Source organism: Aotus nancymaae, unplaced genomic scaffold (genome assembly GCF_030222135.1).
Source record: "Aotus nancymaae isolate 86718 unplaced genomic scaffold, 86718_ANA_hifiasm-v0.15.2.pri h1tg000009l, whole genome shotgun sequence".
NCBI classification, from domain to species: domain Eukaryota; kingdom Metazoa; phylum Chordata; class Mammalia; order Primates; family Aotidae; genus Aotus; species Aotus nancymaae.
Window position 1 is genome coordinate 1432778 of NW_026988420.1, and position 18738 is coordinate 1451515.

Here is an 18738-nt window from a genome sequence, read left to right on the forward strand (position 1 = left end):
CTAAAAAGGAGAAACCATGTTGTCAGTTCTCCACACAGAGGACAAACTGAGAAGGAGCCCAGACACAAATTACTCATTTGTCCACAGAGACGGTGAGACAGCTCAGTATGGGAAGCCATGTAAGGGAAGAATATACGATTCTACCTGAATTGGAAGGAAACAGGGACGTTGCATTTCTGGTGTTCAGCTGGAGCTGAACACACTGCACAGAACAGATGAGGCTCACTATGGCCAAGCCCTAGGGCTGAGGTCCAGGGAGGGCAGGCTGAGTCAGCCCATTAATTCTTCAACAGAGGGAATAGCAGAGGACAGGGGCAGGCCAGCCTGGAACCTAAAATCTTTGGATTTCTATTTTTACTTCTTACAAGGAGGTGGTTTAAAAAAAGAAGAGGTTAGGCTGGGCGTGGTGGCTCATGCCTGTAATCCCAGCACTTTGTGGGGGCCGAGGCAGGCGGATCATGAGTTCAGGCGTAATATGTAATAAAAACCTATAGAATCCTTGAAGAACCATCACACGACTATATAATTATTGCTATTTTTGAAGAAAGGAAAAATACAGGTGTGACAACTATTATGGTATTGCTCTGCTGTTATCACATCTAAGATTCAAGGTAGAAATCCTTTACTGTCTATTCAACATCATTGGTCAGGCATTCTAGCATGTAGTGGATGTGATAATCCCTTCGTTGTATAGACCCATTAGGTTTCCAGGATCTTTTGCTCTAAGTTCAATGCACCAGTAATAGATTTACCTATATCAAAATGCCAAGATTAAAAAATGGCTCTTGGCACCCAAATTGTTGTTAGAAACTTCTTTACTGGTTGTGCTCAGTGGCTCACGCCTGTAATCTCAGCACTTTGGGAGGTGGAGGCGGGTGGATCACCTGAGGTCAGGAATTCAAGACCAGCCTGACCAACATGGAGAAACCCTGTCTCTACTAAAAATACAAAATTAGCGAGGCGTGGTGACATGTGCCTGTAGTCCTAGCTACTCAGGAGGATGAGGCAGGAGAATCGCTTGAAGGGAGGCTGAGGTTGCAGTGAGCTGAGATCACATCACTGCATTCCAGCCTGGGCAACAAGAGTGAAACTCTGTCTCAAAAAAAAAATAGAAACTTTACTGACGTAATTTTAGAAATCTGTTTTGGGCCTTGGTGAAGAACTCCTTCACTCTTCCTGCAGGTGAAGTAGGGTGTGGGTTTTCTTGAGTTTGCCTAGAGGCCAGACACGTGCATCTCCCCAACCTGCCGGAGTTCCCCTTTCTAGCCTAGATCACCTGGGGTTGGGGATCATCCCTTGGCTAGGCTAGCCCTAATGTCCCTCCTCTCTTTCTTTTTAAGAGTTGGGGGTTTCACTCTGTCACAGAGGTTGTAGTGTAGTGGTGTGGTCATAAACTCCTGGGCTCAAGTGATCCTCCTGCCTCAGCCTCCCAAGTAGCTAGGACTACAGGTGCATGCCACCATACTTAGCTAACGTTCAAACTTCTGGGTTCAAATGATCTGCCTCAGTGTCCCAAAGTGCTGGGATTACAGGTGTGAGCCACTGCACCTGACATGTCCTCTCTGGATAGAGCGACACTGCTACCATCAGACCAGCAATGAAAAACTGTCAACTCTTTGTCTTTCACTCCCAGATCAAATTTGATTAAAAGAATTACCACCAGCCAGGCACAGTGGCTTATGCCTGTAATCCTAGCACTTTCAGAGGCCAAGGTGGGAGGATTGTTTGAGCCGGGGAGTTAGAGACCAACTTGGCAACACAGTGAGACCCTTGTCTCCACAAAAATAAAGAAATAATTAAAAAGAATTATTTCCAAATAATTTAGGAATACTATATGTATTATTGTGTATCTTGCACAGCATTTGGCATGACCCACAGAGCTGGGCTTTGGTAGACAGAGTCCACCAACAGTTAAATTCATGATAAACATGAAAACAACTCCTGTTCATTGACTTTTTACTATGTGTTAGGTTTTATGCCATGTTTTCATACATATTCTTTTAATGTAATCTTCTTGACAGTCCTATGAAGGTCTCATTATTATCCATCCTTGTTTTGCAGATGAGAAGACTGGTTTCAGAAAAGTGAGTGCTGAAGACTACAAAGGTGTTTGTAAGTTATCAAGCTAGGGTTTGATCACAAGTCTGCCTGACTCCAAATCCTGGGCTCTTAACCCTGACATAGGAGTGCCTTCTTGCCTCCTATGATGACATAAAGGATTGTATCAGAACAGACAATCTGGCATTAAAACCACTGTGCCACACTGTCAGTCTAATTTTTCTCTACAGCACCATCTGAAGATGCAACAAGGATAGGAGTCGCTAATAAGGTTGAGCCTTTCATTGTCTGGCAGATTAGAAACTGGAAGTTCCTCCTCACTAGCCTTTCCACCTTGTAATGGATTTGGACCCTTCAAGCTTAGTGGGTAGTTCTGAGAATTACATGGGCTACAGGTGAAAACTTACATATTAGAACCTTAATTTAACAGCCAGTTAAGACTTGAGTGTGGTAAAAGATTCATTTATTTATTCAATCAACATACTATATTAGAATAAAAATATAGGAATAAAACATAGGCACAAAAAATAGAAAATATTGTGACTATCCTCAATGATACACATTTTAGGAAGAATGATGAGATTTTCGGGCATGCTTCAAGCCAAAGGGCTGTCATAAATGAAAAAGAAGGTTGGGTCCTTGTCTGGCATGTTAAGTGGTTGTGTGATCTTGGAAGTCTCGGGCTTTAGCTTCCTCGCCCGTAATGAAAATAAAAAAGAAAAATGGAAAAGAAAAAAGAAGCAAAACCAAAATCTTGCCTTAGGGAAGAAGACTCTTTTTGAAGTAGAAAGCAAAACAAATTTTGGAAGGCCAAATTTCTGTGAAATAGTTTTGTTTGTAACTAGCGGTCGTTTCAGTTATAACGGTTATAAATGGCTTTTGATTTCTTTCAACATTTTACCTGGCTTACCGTTTAATCAGACACGGAAGCCAGGTATGTAGAACTGTGCTAACTGGCGGTGCTGTAACTTCCTAGATGAAAGGGCCGTGGTAGTTAATAAAACAAACAAACAGGTCGGGCGCGGTGGCTCACGCCTATAATCCCAGCACTTTGGGAGGCCGAGGCGGGTGGATCACGAGGTCAAGAGATCGAGACCATCCTGGTCAACATGGTGAAACCCTGTCTCTATAAAAATACAAAAATTAGCTGGGTGTGGTGGCGCGCGCCTGTAGTCCCAGCTACTCGGGAGGCTGAGGCAGGAGAATTGCCTGAACCCAGGAGGCGGAGGTTGCGGTGAGCCGAGATCGCGCCATTGCACTCCAGCCTGGGTAACAATAGTGAAACTCCATCTCAAAACAAACAAAAAAATTTATTGAATTCTGCACTGTCAGTGTCCACACGAGTTCCAGAATCTAATGGACACACTCTGCCAAACCACCGATTAGCCATTTGAGAGATGAGCGGTGCCTATTTTTGGAGTGAATTCTCACAGGGTTATATTCGTCTTATGAAATGATGTAGTGGATTGCCCTTTTTCTCCTTTTCTAAGACACACTCAGCCAGAGAGGAAGCCAAAGACAGAAAAAAAAAAAACCCAAACCAAAAAACGACAAAATAGACCGTACACAAATAGAGAAAAAAACCCAAAACCCCTCCTACAGCGTCCGGCGGGCGCTAGGTTAGCTTTGAGTCTCTGTGCTCCCTGCTTTGCTGGAAGCACGGAGATCGATCGCTCTCTTAGGCGCTCCCCTTAATTTTCTAAGTGCCTGAGCCTGTGGCGACGTCCACCGCGGAAGGTCTCTCCCGGAAACGGTTTCTCGTGCCGCCGCGCCGCCCGCCTACAGCGACCACAGGCCCGCCGCTGGTCGTAAGGCGGCGCGCTGTCCATCACCTCCCGGGCAACGCCCATCACTCTGGCTTCACTGGGAGTTGTAGTTTACCTGGGCTCAGCGGTGCCTGCGCTTTAGCGCAGAGGGGCGGGTGAGAACCTCACTTCCCACAGGCCCTCGGGACGGGGGCGGGGCCTGCTCTTGGAGGCGGGGCTCCGGCCGGAGGTTGTGATTGTGGCGGCTGATTTGTAAATGCGGTGGAGACTTAGGCGTCGGTTCGTGCCTACTGAGCGGCCAGCGCCTGGCGGAGCGGTAATTCGTGGGCGAAAGGAGCGGAGGGGTCGCCGCCCAGCGCCTGAGAGGGCCGACAGTGGGCGGACAGGGCCCTGCTTGGGCCTCGAGGCTGGCTCCGCGGGGCGTTGGGACTGAGCTGGTCCACGGCATTTCGGTGGCTTCGCCAATTCGCGCTGCTTTGTTCTTCGCGGAGCCTGGGAAGCTGGCCTCCCTGGAAGGGAGGGTCTCTCTGTGTTGGCTGTGGCGGGGCTTGAGCTCCTGTGGGCAGCGCGGCAGCGCCGTGGTCGCAGTCCGCTGGAGCGGGGTGGTGAAGTGGCGTTGCTGGGTGTCCTAAGCGCCGATTTCGCCTAGCTTTGTCAAGGGCTTGTCTCGTGAAGCTTCGTGTGGATTCGCGTCTTTCAAGGACGTGCTGTATTTCAGGAGACTGCTAAATCACTTCCCAAACCAACTAGTTACTTTTCACGGTCTAAAGATGGCTTTGAATTTGCTGTTTGTATTCACTCTCCTCCCTCACCGTGCAGAGAATTTATCTTTTTTTCATATTGCTTTAAAGAGTGTTTAAATAGCACTCTCAGGTTTCAAGGCTGTCAATTTGTTACATTTTTAAAAAGTTTTATTGAGGTATAGTTGCTATGCAATAAAAATGACACGTTTTAAATGCATTCCATTTGACGGGTTTGACATACACATACACCCGTGTCCTTCAGATTTTGTTACCTGTAAAGTCTGAGTCCACATACTAATCCTTTCTAGGCATATATATTATCAATGCTCCCTTTACCAAGACTTCAGTATCAATAATAAATAGCAGGTTCTGGTGAAACTCTTTTTATACTTCATGCTGACATTAAATATATTTTTTGGATTAGAGTGATTAAAGTATAGAGGGGTTTTTTTGGTGGGGAGTTGAGGGGGATGCAGATGTCTGGGTGCTGCATCACAAGAGTACTTGCGCTTGTCAGTCTAGTAGGGAATTTAGTTTCTAGTTTTCCATGTTATTAATCGACCTTGTAACTTGTCTCTCTTCTGAATTTGGATTTCAAAAGATTTCCTGCTAAGGTCATTGAAATTAAGCAAGTTACGTGGTTGATTTTGAAAAAAAAGTTATTTTAGATAGGTGTCCTACTGAAAAAGTCAATTTGCTTAGAAAAAAATTTTAAAATTATTCAGAAATAACAGATATCTAGTAAAGTGCGCTATTCTTAAGTGTATAGCCCAAATGTATCCACCCCCTGTATTAACCTTCCCAGTTGTTGAAGTCAAAAATTTAGAGATGAATCTCTACCGTTTTATTTGGGAAGAAAGAATGACAATTCCAGGCATACACACAGACCAGGTGGTCCTCAGTATGTCCAAAGAACAAAGAGAACGTTGGAGGTTTTATTAAAAAAAAAAAAAAAAAAAGCACTGTTACATGTGTTGCTTTTTGAGAAAGTTCGTTGGTTCACTGGCACTCCTAAGGTTCTGGGGAGGCAGCAAGTCCTACCGAGTGGGCCACGGTGGTGGGCAGAATTAGTCCTGGAGTTGCAGCAAGTTACCTCAGCATCTGTAGATCAAACTGGTCTCAGGTTACAACAGGCAGTTTCACCATACCAACTTGCAGAGAATTCCATAATTGGAGCAAAGTTATGTGTCCTGAGTGCCTTTCCCTCTTGGCTTCTTGATTGTTTATTTGGATATGACAAGAATGACCCAATTCATATGATCAACTTTCACACAGGACAGCCCCCATTTTCCTGGATAACCACCAATATGCCTTTTATAACTATGGGTTTATTTTGCCTGTTCTTCAGCTTCATATAAATGGAAACACGGGCTGGGTGCGGTGGCTGGCGCCTGAAATCCCAGCACTTCGGAAGGCCAAGCCAGGTGGATCACTTGAGGTCAGGAGTTTGAGAACAGCCTGACCAACATGGTAAAACCCTGTCTCTACCAAAAATACAAAATTATTAGCTGGGTATGATGGTGCATGCCTGTAGTCCCAGCTACTCTGGAGTCTGAGGCCGGTGAATTGCTTGAACCTGGGAGGCTGAGGTTGCAGTGAGCCAAGATTGCACCACTGCCTCCAACCTGGGTGACAGAGTGAGACTCCGTCTCAAAAAAAAAAGGAAACATATGTTTGTCTGATGTTCACACATCATTATTTGTTTTTGTTACTGCCTCTGGCAGCAATTTTTGTTTTTGTTTTTGTTCTTTAATGCCTGAATAGCTGTGGTTCTCAAAGTGTGATACAGTGAAAAAATGTACATCACATTGCCATTTTTGGTTTTGGTTATTAAATGGTTGGCAGGCAGTCATCTCGTTTCAAGCAAATCTTCAGTTGCAATTAATGGTACAGTGAGCCTTTATAAAACTCTTCTAAGCCGACGCAGTGCTCAATACTAGCACTTTGGGAGGCCAAGGTGGGTGGATAACGAGGTCAGGAGTTCAAGACCAGCCTGGCCAAAATGGTGAAACTCTCTGTCTCTACTAAAAATACAAAAAAGTTAGTCAGCTGTGGTGGCAGGTGCCTATAATCACAGCAATTCAGGAGACTGAGGCAGAGAATTGCTTGAACCTAGGAGGTGGAGGTTGCAGTGAGCCAAGATCATGCCACTGCACTCCAGCCTGGTGACAAAGTAAAACTCTGTCTCAAAAAAACAAACAAAAAAAACACACAAAAAAACTCTTCTACAACTCAACCAGGGAGCAATGGCAAAAACACAGTATCATTAAGTTCACTGTCTTCTATTTCTTTTAACAGTTTTATAAACTGGCAGTTGATAGCATTTGTACATACTGAACAGTTTTAACAGCTATATTCATGATACATGGATTATGCTTCAGAAAACCGAACACAAGAATTTCCAATGTGTAGTATACAGGAAAATGAATCAGCAAGGGAAACAGTAGCCTCTTGTTGTAAAATCCTATTAAATTCAGATTTTTTGTCTTATAAAATGACACCATTCATATTAGAGACTGGTTTTTAGGCTGGGCACAGTGACTCACGCCTGTAATACTAGCACTTTGGGAGGCCGAGGTAGGAGGATGGCTTGAGCCCAGGAGTTCGAGATAAGCCTGAGCAACAGAGGGACACCTGTTTCTACAAAAAAAAAAAAAAAAAAAAAAATTAGCCAGGCATGGTAGTGCACACCTGTAGTCCCAGCTACTCTAGATGCCTAGAGGTCTAAGCACAGGAGGTTGAAGCTGCAGTGAGCCATGACTGTGCCACTGCACTTTGGCCTGGGAGACATTGCGAGACCCTGTCTCAGAAAAACAAAAAAGAAACTAATGTTTTCAGATCTAGCTGAAATTCTTCTGTCAAACACAAACTACTGGGCACAAGGGCTCACATTTATAATCCTAGCACTTTGGGAAGCCAAGGTGGGAGAATGGCTTGAGCCCAGGAGTTTGAGACCAGCATGGGCAACATAGGGGGACCACTCTTTACAACAAATTAAAAGATTAGCTGGGTGTGGTGGCATATACCTGTGGTCTCAGCTACTCCAGAGGCTGAGGTAGGAGGATCTCTGGGGCCTCGGGGTGGTAGAGGCTGCACTGAACCGTGATCATGCCACTGCACTCCAGCTCGGGCGACAGAGTGAGAGCAAGACACATCCATGCCACAGGTTCAGTTTTAAGGCTTTGAGTTGATATCATCTCTTTGCAAATTCAGATAATCTTTGAAATAAAACATACCTAAATTGGTAATTGGTCAGTTTCTCATTGCCTTACACATATAAAGCTAAAGAAAAGTGCTTGGAATTTTTTACAGCTTTGAATCTGGATGGTAATAGAAGGGTTCTATGGATAACTGGTCACTTAGTTGAAAATTTTTCACTTTTTGGAAAATATCTTTAACATTTTGATTAAAATATCTTTTTAAATTTCACAGTGTTCTAACAAAATTTCCGCAACTCAGATAACCTATTTACCTTCTCTTCATCTGAAAATAATTTGTTTTCTTTTCATTTCTATCTCTCTTTCTCTTCCTCACCGTCTTTCTTTCCAAGCTTTTTTATAACTGGCCAAAGCTAAAAGCTCAGATTCTGTTCAAAATTATAAAACTTATTTTTGTTGTTGTTGGATATTTAGTTCTGATACAGGTGACTAATTACAGTTGACTCTTGAACAACATGAATTTCAACTTTGTGGGTTTGCTTATGCTTGGATTTACTTCTGCTTCTGTCACCCTTGAGACAGCAAAATCAACCCTTTCTCCTCTTCGCTCCTCGGCTTAGTCCAATGTGAGGACTAGTGACACGAAGACCTTTACTATTCATTAAGTGGAAGCAGATTATCATAAAGGTCTTCCTGCATATCTTTTAGATGTTTATGTTTTTTAGACACCAAGAATGAAGACCTTTATGATGATTCGTTTCCACTTAACCAATAGTAAATATATTTTTTATGATTTTCTTAATATTTTTTCTTTAACTTACACTATTTGTAAAAATACTGTATATAATATAAATAACGTACAAAATATATGTTAACTGTGTGCTATCTATAAGGCCTCCAGTGAACAGTAGCCTATTAGTGGTTAAGTTTTGGGGAAGTCAAAGTTACACCTAGATTTTCAACTGCATGTGGGGTTGGTCCCCCTAATCCTTACTGTGTTGTTCAGGGGTCAATTGCATATCAATTTTTTTTATTATTGAGAATAAACTTATAAAAATTATTGTTTTTGCTGAAAATGTCTCTTACTATTAGTTATTTTAAAATTTTTTAAGTTTTTTCTATTTGCTGTGCCACAGCCAATTGCGGTAGACGCCGCCTTCCAGTGTTTTTTCCTTCACTGTTCTGGCTATGGTACTCGCTTCTGCATCTCCACTTGATTTTTTCATAGTGTACCTTTGTTTTAAATTTTAAAAATTGTTCATACTTCTTGTTTTTTCTTGAGGCAGAGTCTCGCTCTGTCGCCAGGCTGGAGTGCAGTGGCGCCATCTCAGCTCATTGCAGCCTCCACCCCCTGGATTCAAGTGATTCTCCTGCCTCAGCCGCCTGTCCTGAGTAGCTGGGATTACAGGCATGTGCCACCACGCCCAGCTAATTTTTGTATTTTTTTAGTAGAGACGGGGTTTCACCATGTTGGCCAGGATGGTCTCATCTCTTGACCTCATGATCCTCCCACCTCAGCCTCCCAAAGTGCTGGGGTTACAGGCATGAGCCGCTGCAGGCAGCCCATACTTATTTTTCAAACTAGAAAAATAATGTTATAATTAAAATACTAAATGTGTCAACTTAATTACTGCTATGGCTCAAATGTCCACTTTAAAACTCCTGTTGGAAACTTAATTCCCAGTGCAACAGTGTTGAGAGGTGGGAACTTAAGAGGTGATTAGGTCATGAGGGCTTCACTCTAATAAACAGATTAATGCTGTTATCTCAGAAGTGGGTTACTGATTTTAGGAGTGGCTTTGTTATAAAAGAGAGCCTCTCTCACAGGCTTTTTTGCCCTTCTGCTCTCCCTCCACGGCACAACCCTTGCCAGTTGCCAATGGCATGCTCTTGTTCTTCCCAGGTCCAGAACTGTGAGAAATAAATTTCTTCATAAATTACCTAATCTCTTCTCTGGTATTCTGTTATAGCAATAGAAAATAGACTAAGATAGTTACCAATTACAATTTAAATAGATCATTGTAACTTGTACTGTTTGCCTCCACTATTCAAATAAAGACATAACGATATTATGTCCATGTGTTGAAAAAAATCATTCAGACGGAATCGGTCCATTGACACTGATGAGACTGCAGACATGTTTCTGCGCAGTCTGGAGGGTGATGCACACTGACATGTGCTTCATTACAGCAGCATCTTATGCCATGCAGTGGTTAAAGTGAAATGTAGTCTTACCAAGAGAATCACGTGTTTAAGAGAAAAATATTTTGTACTTCTTCACTTCTTAAACTTAATTAACTTTAATTAAATTGGAAAATTCAGTTCTTCAGTCACATTAGCTGCATTTCAACTGCTTAGTAGCCACAGGTGACTAAGGGCTACTGTACTAGATGCATAGATCCATGTAATTGTATTTTTTTTTTGTCTTTATTTCTTATAATACACACTTCTGTGCACTTTGTAACTAGCAGCGTATCTTGGATATATTCACTACTTCAATATCAGTAAAGAGCTTACTTCTTTTTTTTTTTGAGACTGAGTCTCCCTCTGTCACCCAGGCTGGAGTACAGTGGCGTGATCCTGGCTCACTGCAATCTCCGCCTCCTGGATTCAAGCAATTCTCCTGCCTCAGCCTCCCAAGTAACTGGGATTGCAGGCGCATGCCACCCCACCCAGCTAATTTTTTTTGTATTTTAGTAGAGATGGGGTTTCACAGTGTTGCCTGGGCTAGTCCCGAACTCCTGAGCTCAGGCAGTCCACCCACCTGGGCCTCCCAAAGTGCTAGGATTACAGGCGTGAGCCACCTCGCCTGGCCTACTTGTTCTTTTTAGCAGTCGCATAATATGATTACCCTGATTACCTGATCTTCTGTTAATGGACATTTATTTTCAGTTTGTTGCAAATGTGAGTTCATGCCAATATAACTGTGGGACAAAATGCCTAGATGTGAAATTGCTGAGTCAAAGTTCTCTGCATTTACAGTTGGCTAGATACTGTCATATTGTCCTTCAAATGCTGTACCAGTTTATTTGCTCAGTAAGTACTTCATGAAAGCGTTTCTTCAAGTTGAATGATGAAAAGCAAATGAACACAAGCAAAAAAGAGTTCCTGTCATACTGTGTATTACCAGTTTTTAGTCTTTGCCAACCCAGTGTGGGAAGAAAAATGGTAATGTTGTTAGTGTTTTAATTTCCATTTCTTCAGTGGAGTGAGAATGAGCATGTTTTAATGTTTTGGCATCTGTCTTTTTCTGTTTGTATTTTTACATGTTTATGTCTCTTAGACATACTTGGTGTAAGTATGAAACGACGTACATGTTTGTTTGCCTCCACATTGCCCTTTTATCAATCATTTTCCTTTGGTTATATTGATAAAGTTTAGAATTGTGTCTAAAAGTAGCGTGAGATGTCATTCGACTTCGGTACTGCACTCTTCCCATCTCCTCGAGGACGTGATTATAGCAATTCTCCCCCTTCTTCATCCTCATCAGCCTACAAACATGCTTGTATTTCTCCTATTGTAAAAAATACTCCTCTTCACCTTACTTTTCTATGTATTTCCTTCCTCTATAACAGAACTTTTGGCGTTAGCTGTGCCTGCTCTCTTCAGATTCTTATTCTGTCATGTATCCTCTTCCACTCAAGCTTTTGCTCTCCCTGCCCCAAGCTGCTCTCATTGAAGTTCTCATGACCTTTGCTTTGCCAAATTCAGAGGTCAGTTCTCAGTTCCTCCTTTCCCTTTGTCTGTTTCCTCTTTGAAACACTTTCATCACTTAGCCTCAAGGACACTGCACTTTTTGCCTCTTTTCTGTGTTTTTTTTGTTTGGTTTTTGTTTTTTTGAGATGGAGTTTCACACTGTTGCCCAGACTGGAGTGCGATAGCGAAACCTTGGCTCACTGCAACCTCCGCCTTCCAAGTTCAAGCAATTCTCCTGCCTCAGTGTCCTGAGTAGCGTCTGCCACCATGCCCAGCTAATTTTTTTGTATTGTTAGTGGAGTTGAGGTTTCACCATGTTGGCCAGGCTGGTCTCGAACTCCTGACCTCAGGTGATCCACCCACCTCAGCCTCCCAAAGTGCTGGGATTACAGGCATGAGCCACCGCACCTGGCCATAAAATTGCGTTTTATGGTCTAGAAAAGGAGAGTAGTCTGAAGGAGCAAAGAAAAAGAATACATGTTTTGTCTTCAGACTCAGTGGTACTAGAGTATGGGTTCCATAGAAACAAATGTTCTCAGGAAGGTGAGGGAGTGCTCAGAGAAGAGGTTGAGGATAATGGGGATTTTGCTGATGATGGACTGTGAGTGTTTTGGGGCTGGGATGCTTGGGAGATGGAGCAGAATAAGGTGTGGGGATTAGTGTGTGAGAGGTGAAGCCCGGTTCTGGATCTCAGGCCCTCCCATGGTGAGTGATGTAATAGGTTTAAACAGGTAGATAATGGTGATGGGCTTTGAGAACTGGGGGTTTCTGGAGGAATGGGCTGTCAATGGGAGTGTCCTGCAGATGGTTAGGACGGCTGGGTGGCTGGGTCTTACCCTGCCCCTGACAGCCGCACAACTTGCGCCTTCTCCTTCCCCTGATCCTTAATTTTACCTTCTAAATGAGGACCCTGCCTAAACTTGCAACCTCCTTTTCCCACGTGGCTTATTATTTTTCCCCTTTGCACTTATTACTGTTTAACATACTGTATAATTTCTGTGTGTGTGTTCCCCACTAGACTCTGATTTATGAACTGCTGTGTACCCAGAGCAGAAAACAATGTCTGGCACAGAGTAAGAAGTCAATAAATGTTAGTTGAGTCAAATCAGATACACACAGAGGAAAAGCTTATCTTCTCTGTTTATCTATCACACAGTGGCAAAGTTACGGTAGGAATTTGGCCAATTTTAAAGTCCGATATACAGTTATGGCATAAGCCAATATAACTTTTATTGTCTCATGCCATAAGAATTACATTTCTCCTATCTGCCAGGCATGGTGCTTGGCAGTAGTGAATATACAGATATCTTCAAGGAACTCCATGGATTGGTAACGAACATAAAAGCAAAATACCACTAATGAGATGAGTGCTAGAAGAGTGATGTCATTATTTTACCTCTAGGAATACCGATGAGGGGCTATCTGGTGGGCGAGGTGTTGAAAGGGAGATGGACAAGGAAGGGACAGGTGAAACAGTGCCAGGTAAAGCCACGGGTAGTGCTGGTGACTTTTGTTCTAGAACTAGGACAAAGAAGCAATGTTAGACTAGGGCCAAAAGCAGGAAAGTGCTTAGTGTGGTAATATCTGATAGTGGCTTTTTTTCCCCATAAGTGAATAACTTAAAAGGTATTTTATCTTCCATAGTTGAGTTGAACTAATCTAGCACTTGCATAAAATCATTAGTAATTGAATGGTTAGGTCAAAAAGGATCTTAGGTTTTTGATCTACTCAATTTGGTTATTTTTAAGACTTAAAAAATGTAGCTTAATGCCCAATTGCTTTGCTAGTTAAGGTCTTTTGTATATGAAATATCGAGGACATTTTCGTGCTGGGTTGAGGTTTGGGCTCATTTTGGGTAAGACATGTAATGGCTCTAACACATTTTGTTGACTATTTTTGTCTATAGGTGTTGGAAATCAACAGCTCTTCTAGTTTCTTCATTATTTAAATATAATAGTGTCATTGGACTAAGATATTCCTGATGCCAACCTCTTCAGAGTTAAACAGTGGGCAGAACTTCCTAACCCAGTGGATGACCAGTCCTTCTCGGGCTGGGGTCATATTAAATCGTGGATTTCCTATTTTGGAAGCAGATGAAGAGAAGCGAGCAGCTGTGGACATTTCTACCCGCTTTCCTATTAAAGGCACACATTTTTCTGATAGCTTCACCTTTATAAATGAAGAAGATTCACTTCATGAAGAACAGAAGTCAGAGTCAGACAGCCCTTACAGACCACAGTCAGATAAATCTGAAACCCATACAGGCTTTCCTTTCATTAAAAAGGGACTACAGATAGTGGCATGTCACAATGCTCCTGGACTCCAGGAAGAAAACAAAAATGACTTCATCCCAGATGTTGCAAGTGAAGTCAAAGAAGTGGCTTATAAAGACCCGCTTTTTAAAAAACTTGAACAGGTACAATAGGATTTGGCCTACTATGAATTTATGTCATTGCAGGTTTCTATTTAGGTAATAAAGTCACATGTTCTAGGTCATCTTGTTTTTTCCCCTTCACTCTGAAATCCTCAGAATACCAGATTTTGCCCTTTGTCTAATGTGAAACATTAAAGTATGTTTAATATAAAGATATAACTATAGCACTTACGATAACTTTAAGTTGTTACCTCATTTGGCAAAAAGTAAGAAATGTTTGATCAAGTATTAGGGGAAAATAGTGGATGTACTGATACCATCCTATTTTAACAGTCAAAGGATTTATATGGCTTTTTCGCGTTCTTAGTTGAGATAGTTGATATTATTTCCTTTGTAAGGATTTGAGTTTTAGATTTTTAGTAGCCAATTTAGTTACCTAGGAATCCCTCTCTAGGAATCCCTCTCTAAAACTTCTTACCAGGGAAGATAGGAGGAGGGAGATGGAAGGAATTAAGGGAACAAGGGGTCCATGAAGAAATGTAAAGTTGATTTAATGAAATTAATTTTATATTAAAAATAAAAGCTGAAAGAAGTACAACAGAAGCAGCAGGAACAATTGAAGAGGCAACAGTTGGAGCAACTACAAAAACTCATGGAGGAACAGGAGAAGCTGCTCACCATGGTGTCTGGGCAGTGCACACTTCCAGGTATGCTTTGCCTACACAGGGCCTCAGTACAATGAGAAATAGTTACATACATTTCTGACCTGTATGTGTTTGATAGGTCATTTCTAACTTCCTGTATCATATGTTACGAACTCCAGTTTGTTTAAGGGCCAGGAAGGCAAGGTGAAATGGTAGAGGTGTAATATAACTGGAACAAGAAGGAGCTGTGGCATTCTGGTGTGCGCATGCCCTACTGTAAGGCATTCATGTTTATTCCTTAAAAAAAAATGAGCTGGGTGCTGTGGTCCATGCTTGTAGTCCTAGCTACTCTGGAGACTGAGGTGGGAGGATCGTTTGAGCCCAGTAATTTGAGGCTGCAGCAGTGAGCTATAATGGCACCACTGCATTCCAGCCTGGGCAACAGAGTGAGACCCTGTTCCCCTAAAAAAGGTTCAATAGAAGAAAAGCCAGATTTGGCCTAGAGCTACTACTGGTATCCAACTCCTGCCTGATGAATGAAAACTGTTGGGTGTCATAAGGTATATTTAGAAGCCACTCTGTTCAACTGAAGAACCACACCAAAGATACTTAATTGTGCTAGTGTGACCCATCAGTTAACAGAAAGCACTGTGTGCTAATCAGGAAAGAAAACTGGAAATGTGACCTGGAGCAGTGATTTGAAAATTTCTTGATGACACTCTGTAGTAGTAAAAATGTTTAAAATCATGACTTCTAATGACAAAGCAGTTTCATGTCATCAGTCCTTATTGGCGTTCCTGGCATGTAGTAAGGACATTTTCTATCTTGTTTATTCTAATTCTGTATCATTTTTTAAAATGCTGCATCTGATGATAAAATTATTATGGATTGTGTCTCACAGTTTGAAAAACTGAGGTTGGAGCCACGTGCTTGCTTCTTGGTGCTACTTTTAAGAAATATACTTTACCGACTCGGGAAAGCACTGTTCTGCTCCGAGATTGTGCTGGGCATTGGGAATACAAGGAAAAAAAGACTTGGCAAGTGAGGGAGGCTGGGTGTAGGGATTGGGTGGGGTGTGGTCATGAGAAATTGTAGCAAGTTGGCTGGGCGTGGTGGCTCACGCCTGTAATCCCAGCACTTTGGGAGGACAAGGCGGTTGGATCACAAGGTCAGGAGTTCGAGACTAGCCTGGCCAACATGGTGAAACCCTATCTCTACTAAAAATACAAAAAAAAATTAGCTGGGTGTGGTGGCAGGCATCTGTAATCCCAACACTTGGGAGGCTGAGGCAGAATTGCTTGAATCTGGGAAGCAGAGGTTGCAGTGAGCGGAGATTGTACCACTGCACTCCTGCCGGGAGACAGCGTGAGACTCATCTCAAGAGAAAAAAAAACAGCTGTGATACTTTTAGAGGTAGAACCAGCACTATGGCAGAATGACAGGGAAGCTGATTTCAAAGTTATTTACAGAAGAACTAGCTTTATTCAGTCATAGAGCAGTTTGCTTTGGGGCAGTGGTTTTCAAATATTTTGGTCTCAGGACCCCTTAGCATTATCAAATTTTTGAGGACCCCAAAGAACTTTTGTTATATGGGCTGTGTTTATCAATAACTTACCGTATTAGAAATTCAAACAAGCCGGACATGGTTGCTCACGCCTGTAATCCCACTACTTTGGCAGCCCAAGGCAGGCGGATCACCTGACGTCTGGAGTTCAAGACCAGCCTGGCCAACACAGTGATACCCACGCCTGTAATCCCAGCACTCTGGGAGCCCAAGGCAGGCGGATCACCTGAGGTCTGGAGTTCAAGACCAGCCTGGCCAACACGGCGAAACCCCGTCTGTACTAAAAATATAAAAAATTAGTTGAGTGTGGTGGCACACTCCTGTAATCCCAGCTACTCAGGAGGCTGAGGCACAAGAATCATTTGAACCCAGGAGGCAGAGATTGCAGTGAGCCGAGATTGTGCCAGTACATTCAGTACATTCCAGCCTGGATGGCAGAGTGAGACCCTGTCTCAAAAAAAAAAAGAAAATAAATTAAAACTGAGACATTTAAAAATTAATTTCCTTAAAATGATAACCAATTACATGTTATAAAAATAACATTTTGAAATGAATGTTTCTTTTCTAAAACATAAAAGAAGAATGGCATTTTTATTTTTGAAACTCTCTTTAAATTTGGGCTTGAAAGAACTCAGCTGATTTTCATATCTACTTTTGCATTCTATGTTATGTGAAAAAATTCAGCTTCACATGGATATATAATTGGAAAAGAGGAGTGTTTTAATAGCTTTTTCAGATAATTGTGGTTACTCTTTGGTATTGCACCTTAACAAGTGGTCATTTTATAGCAGTTATTTGCCGTATGGAATCTAAAACCATCTTAATGAACTTTTTATACTCTTACATTAAAATATAATACAAATATATTGGATATCTTGACATTTTGAATGAATTTTTTATGGTGCTTGTTTTTGGTGCACTGGTCATTTGGAAAATAGTGGTTCACTGAATTATGTAGGTCTTCAAAATGTTGACATATTTCATTATACAAACAGTATCAAAAATGGCATTCATTAATATCACCACCAATCACATCTAAACGGTCTTGAAGTATTGCTAATACAGCTTTCAAGCTTATGGTGGTGGACATGCTTTGCAAAATTCTAATTTTTATTTGAAAGGTCAGATTTTATCATTGGCGACAGGTGACTGTCATTTTCTTTGAAGTGACTGGCTTACTTGTTTCTTTTTTGAGAAAATGCCTGCCAGATACCCAGATTTAAATAATCATAGTTTGTCATTCATTCTTTCAAGTAAAAATGGTGTTCCCTGAATGGTTTCCTGAATGCCATTTTGGAGCAGAGGCAATTTGTGCATACTTCCCCTTTTGTCCCACAGAATGTTCAAAAGACATGTACTTAAGAGTCGAGATTTAATGAAATTCATAGTTGTTGCTACTTTATAAGGACTTTTTTTTAAGACAGAGTGTCACTCTGTTGCCCAGGCTGGAGTGCAATGGTGCAATCTCAACTCACTGCAACCTCCGCCCCCTGGGTTCAAGCAATTCTCTTGCCTCAGCCTCCCAAGTAGCTAAGACTACAGGCATGCACCACCATACTTGGCTAATTTTTTGTATTTTTAATAGAGACAGGGTTTCCCCATGTTATTCATGGTGGTCTTGAACTCCTGGCCTCAGGTGATCCTCCTACATTGGCCTCCCAAAGTGCTGGGATTACAGGCATGTCACCATGTCCAGCCAGGGCATTCTTAGGTAAAACTTTTTTTTTTTTAGACGGAGTCTCTATTGCCCAAGCTGGAGTGCAGTGGCGCGATCTTGGCTCACTGCAACCTCCACCTCCTGGGTTCAAGCAGTTTTCCTGCCCTAGCCTCCCAAGTAGCTGGGACTACAGGCACATGCCAACATGCCCAGCTAATTTTTGTATTTTTAGTAGAGATGGGGTTTCACCATGTTGGCCAGGATGGGCTCGATCTCTTGACCTTGTGATCCACCTGCCTCTACCTCCCAAAGTGCTGGGATTACAGACGTGAGCCACTGCACCCAGCCAAAACTTTTTTTTAAAACTATGAGTGCGTGGTGCTGACAAACAACAGCTATTGGGACTCTGGGTGCTGCTGTCCTGCTTTGAAGAAGGCACCAGGAGTTTTTTATTTTGCATTTGCACCATCAGTGCATATTTTGTGAAAGTAATTTTGACCTAGTAGTAGATGCCCCAAGACTGAGAACAGTGCTTTAGGATATTACTTTCATCAAAGACCACTTCAGGCTGAAGTGGGATGACTGTCGGTCAGAAATGTTTAGATTAGGGGAGCGGTTGCTAGGAAGGAAGGAAGGTTGAAGCTGATGTTCAGTGAGGTCCTGCCTTTTTCTTTTTCTTTCTTTCTTTTTTTTTTTTGGTGGGCTAGGATGCGGTAGATAAGTGATAGGTGGCAGTGGCTGTTATCTAAAGCACTTCTCATGTATCTTCACTTCCATATTTAGGTGAGACAATCCAGGAGGATTCCTGCTGGCACAGCTGCAGGCTGGCTAGCATGCCAGTGCCCTTTCAGAAGTGCGGCTTAGAGATGGAGAGAAGAACCTCCTCTGTGTTTACTGGGTTAATTCAAAAGCAGAGACTTAAGAAGCAGAACAAACAAAAAATAACAGGACGTTTAGAAACTAGGGAAAAGGGCCAGGCACGGTAGTTCACGCCTGTAATCCCAGCACTTTGGGAGGCCGAGGCAGGTGGATCACTTCAGGTCAGGAGTTCAACACCAGCCTGGCCAACATGGTGAGA

At 42.3% G+C, this 18738-nt stretch overlaps 1 protein-coding gene across 2 annotated transcripts in view; it reads left to right on the top strand.

Annotated features, from left to right (window-relative positions):
• Window positions 1-4068: 4068 nt before the first annotated feature.
• Window positions 4069-18738, top strand: part of LOC135273845 (centromere protein J-like) — a 42908-nt gene continuing 28238 nt past the window's right edge. For both annotated transcript variants that reach the window (XM_064373496.1, XM_064373497.1), the window contains exons 1-3: window positions 4069-4140; window positions 13328-13837; window positions 14379-14502. In XM_064373496.1, coding sequence (XP_064229566.1) covers window positions 13403-13837; window positions 14379-14502 — 559 coding nt within the window. In that variant the 5' untranslated portion in view covers window positions 4069-4140; window positions 13328-13402. The remainder of the gene's footprint in view (window positions 4141-13327; window positions 13838-14378; window positions 14503-18738) is intronic.